Below are 2,803 nucleotides of genomic sequence, written 5' to 3' on the forward strand. Positions count from 1 at the left end.
AAGGGTTCAAAGTTAACAAATAAAAACTAAGAATGATAATAGGAAAAAAAAAGTAAATGGGGATGAAATAGTCTCTAATATTAAAAAGACTGCTACTTGTTTTGCTGTCACAAAAAAACATGTAATAAGCTGATGCCCCGAGTTTTAAACTAAGCAATTAAAATTCCTATTGCCTTCCCATCTTAAGCTTAGAAACCACAACTTCTAACTCTAAATCATGAGTAATTCTTTTCATGAGTCATAAGTTTCTTATAAGCATATGTATTTACCTTTCTGTTTTGCATAAACACACTACCATATCCTGAATAAAACGCCTTGCAATAAGATCAGTGCACAAGTTAATCTTTTCTATAGTTCTTGGAAATTCATTTCACACGAAGTATCCCCACAAACAACTCCGATAAACCTTTAATAAATTTTTGGTAATAATCTGATAAACTTAGAAAATTCCTAATCTTATTCAGATGGTGTTTTTTTGATTATTTTGTCTTTCAAAAACCCGTGTACCAAAATAGCTTTTATGACTGGTACAAGTTACCACTTTCCTGTAACAACTCGGTTTAGAGTTTTCTTGTAAGGGTTGCACCCCTAGTGCGATATCTTATAAATTGCTTATTGAAAAAAAAAAAAAAACATGTGCTCTAAAAAAAAGTCACGAAAACTCACATTTTGACAACTTAGCAAACAATCTCTTATCTCTTAGAATATTAAGAAGTTCATCCTTAGCCTTAGAATACACTAAAATGTTATCTAGTAAAAGGAATGACTATTCCTTATTCAAATTTAACACGCAAGGCTGAGAGGGAAATTTGATGCCCCCTAATATGTAGACTTTTAATTAGAGAGGAAAAAAATGTACACGTGAAAGTGAACAATGAAGAATTCTCAACCAAATGACAAGTTTTTATTCCGTGATAACATAGTGGAAGAAGATACAAAACCAAATTACTTGTCTTCACTAGACATAGAATACAAGCAAGTAGAAATGCATAACCTGACGAATAAAAAACTAAAGGATAACTTAACAAACACATAAAACAGTACTCTATGTCTATAATACTATTCCACTTCCATTACACCCTTATTTAAAAACATGTCATTTTCAAGCCTTTTTGATGAAGGAAACAACTCGATTAAGCAAATCGGCAGCATTCTCACATGTTGGTTTAAACATATGAAAAACATGATCCTCATCTTTTGTCTCAACAACTTCAACAACACCACTCCAACCAATTTTCTCAAGCGACTCTTTATAATACCAACCTCTATCCTTCAACAAATCTTTCTCAGCAACACAAACCAGCACTCTCTTAAAACCCAAACTCCCCAAATTCGGATCCTTAGCCGGATTAATCAACGGATCATCGGATCCAGTCGTGGTCGGACACGAAAATCGCCATAAATTATGAACCTTTTCAACAAACTCACCACGAGCCGATTCAGACCCAATTGGATCCACACCCCAAAAATAAGGATGAAGATAAACACCCCCTTCAAGTTTCACACCATCCAGGTTTTCCTTCCCGGCCCGAACACCCAAATAGTGTGCAATATTAGCACCGGCACTGTCACCTCCTAAGAACACTTTCTCAAAATCCGCATACTGATTCAACCATTCATCGGAACCCTTTCCACCAACATGCGAAGCCACCCATTTGAGTGCAAGCCATGAATCTTCATGAGCGACGGGAACAGGGTGTTCCGGTGCTCTTCTGTAATGAACAGACACACCAATTGCACTAGCCAGTGAAGTAACGGAGTTAAGGTAGTTGTGGTAATTGGGCGAAGAAGGGGTTTCGATGCAGAAAGCACCACCATGGAAGTAAACAAAGAGAGGGAGTTTTTGGGTCGGTGGGTAATTGGTTTTGGGAATGAAAAGCCTAACTGATATGTTGTCTTCTTTGGAGATTATAACGTCTTTAGATTCAACGTTGGTGGTTGGATCAAGAGATGCAGGAACAACGTCTTCACCTATGAGTCTCTCAACACGACCGTTTTTGTATACTTTCATGAATGGAGGTAGATCAAAGGCAATTTCGTCGTCCATGGTTGTTCTTGTTGTCGTTGTTGTGTGCAGTGTAAAAGGGTTTTATGAATTATTATTAAGAGGAGGAAGAAGAAGAAGAAATGGGTATTGAGATTAACGAAGAAATAGTTTGGTTTTATAGCCACATAGACAAATTTTGAGTTGGTGGTGTCCCGTTAAACTTGCGCACTTAATCTTTTTGTTTAGTGACACTAAATTATTAATTTATATCTAATTATTTTAAGGTAGTTAAAAATTTAAGGTAATTTTGTCTACAAGGTATTAGTATAACAAATAATAATCAGGATATCAAAAACATTCCTTATTTTTATTTTTTATCAATAATCGTCTATTTGGTAAATAAAATAAAATCGTGTAAATATAGTTACAAATTTTTCAAGATCATTGAAATATGAGTGGTGTTATTTAACACGAAACAGACATAGAAGTGGTTTAATTCAGTAACATCGCCGATATTTTTGTGAGATGAGGACAAGTAGCATTTTCCTTAGGGATGGACCTCTTTCCATACACCTTTTTTTAATTAGTGACATGAATCAAGCCATTCAAAATTCAATCTTCTAGAACCTATGTTATATACTATATATATAAACTTTTCTTTTTAAAAGGCCAAAATTAATAACATTAAAAATAAAATAAAAAACTAGTCAAGGCATAAGATATGCCACAATCAGAGTGATGTATATTTAAACTTTTAAGTTAATGAAACATAACAAAATTTTGATTAATTATTTTAATTTAATTAATTATTTTAAT

General features: G+C 33.9%; 1 protein-coding gene across 1 annotated transcript; it reads right to left on the reverse strand.

The window, feature by feature from the left end:
• Positions 1-882: 882 nt before the first annotated feature.
• Positions 883-2,157, reverse strand: LOC131607430 (probable carboxylesterase 12). Its single transcript, XM_058879435.1, has one exon. The coding sequence runs from the start codon at positions 2,045-2,047 to the stop codon at positions 1,103-1,105; it is 945 nt and encodes a 314-aa protein (XP_058735418.1). The 5' UTR covers positions 2,048-2,157; the 3' UTR covers positions 883-1,102.
• Between the last annotated feature and the right edge of the window lie 646 nt (positions 2,158-2,803).

This window comes from Vicia villosa, linkage group LG5 (genome assembly GCF_029867415.1).
Source record: "Vicia villosa cultivar HV-30 ecotype Madison, WI linkage group LG5, Vvil1.0, whole genome shotgun sequence".
NCBI classification, from domain to species: Eukaryota; Viridiplantae; Streptophyta; class Magnoliopsida; order Fabales; family Fabaceae; genus Vicia; species Vicia villosa.

Bases quoted from the DNA above. Each gene is read 5' to 3' on its own strand.
- LOC131607430 (XM_058879435.1), bottom strand. From the start codon at position 2,047: ATGGACGACGAAATTGCCTTTGATCTACCTCCATTCATGAAAGTATAC.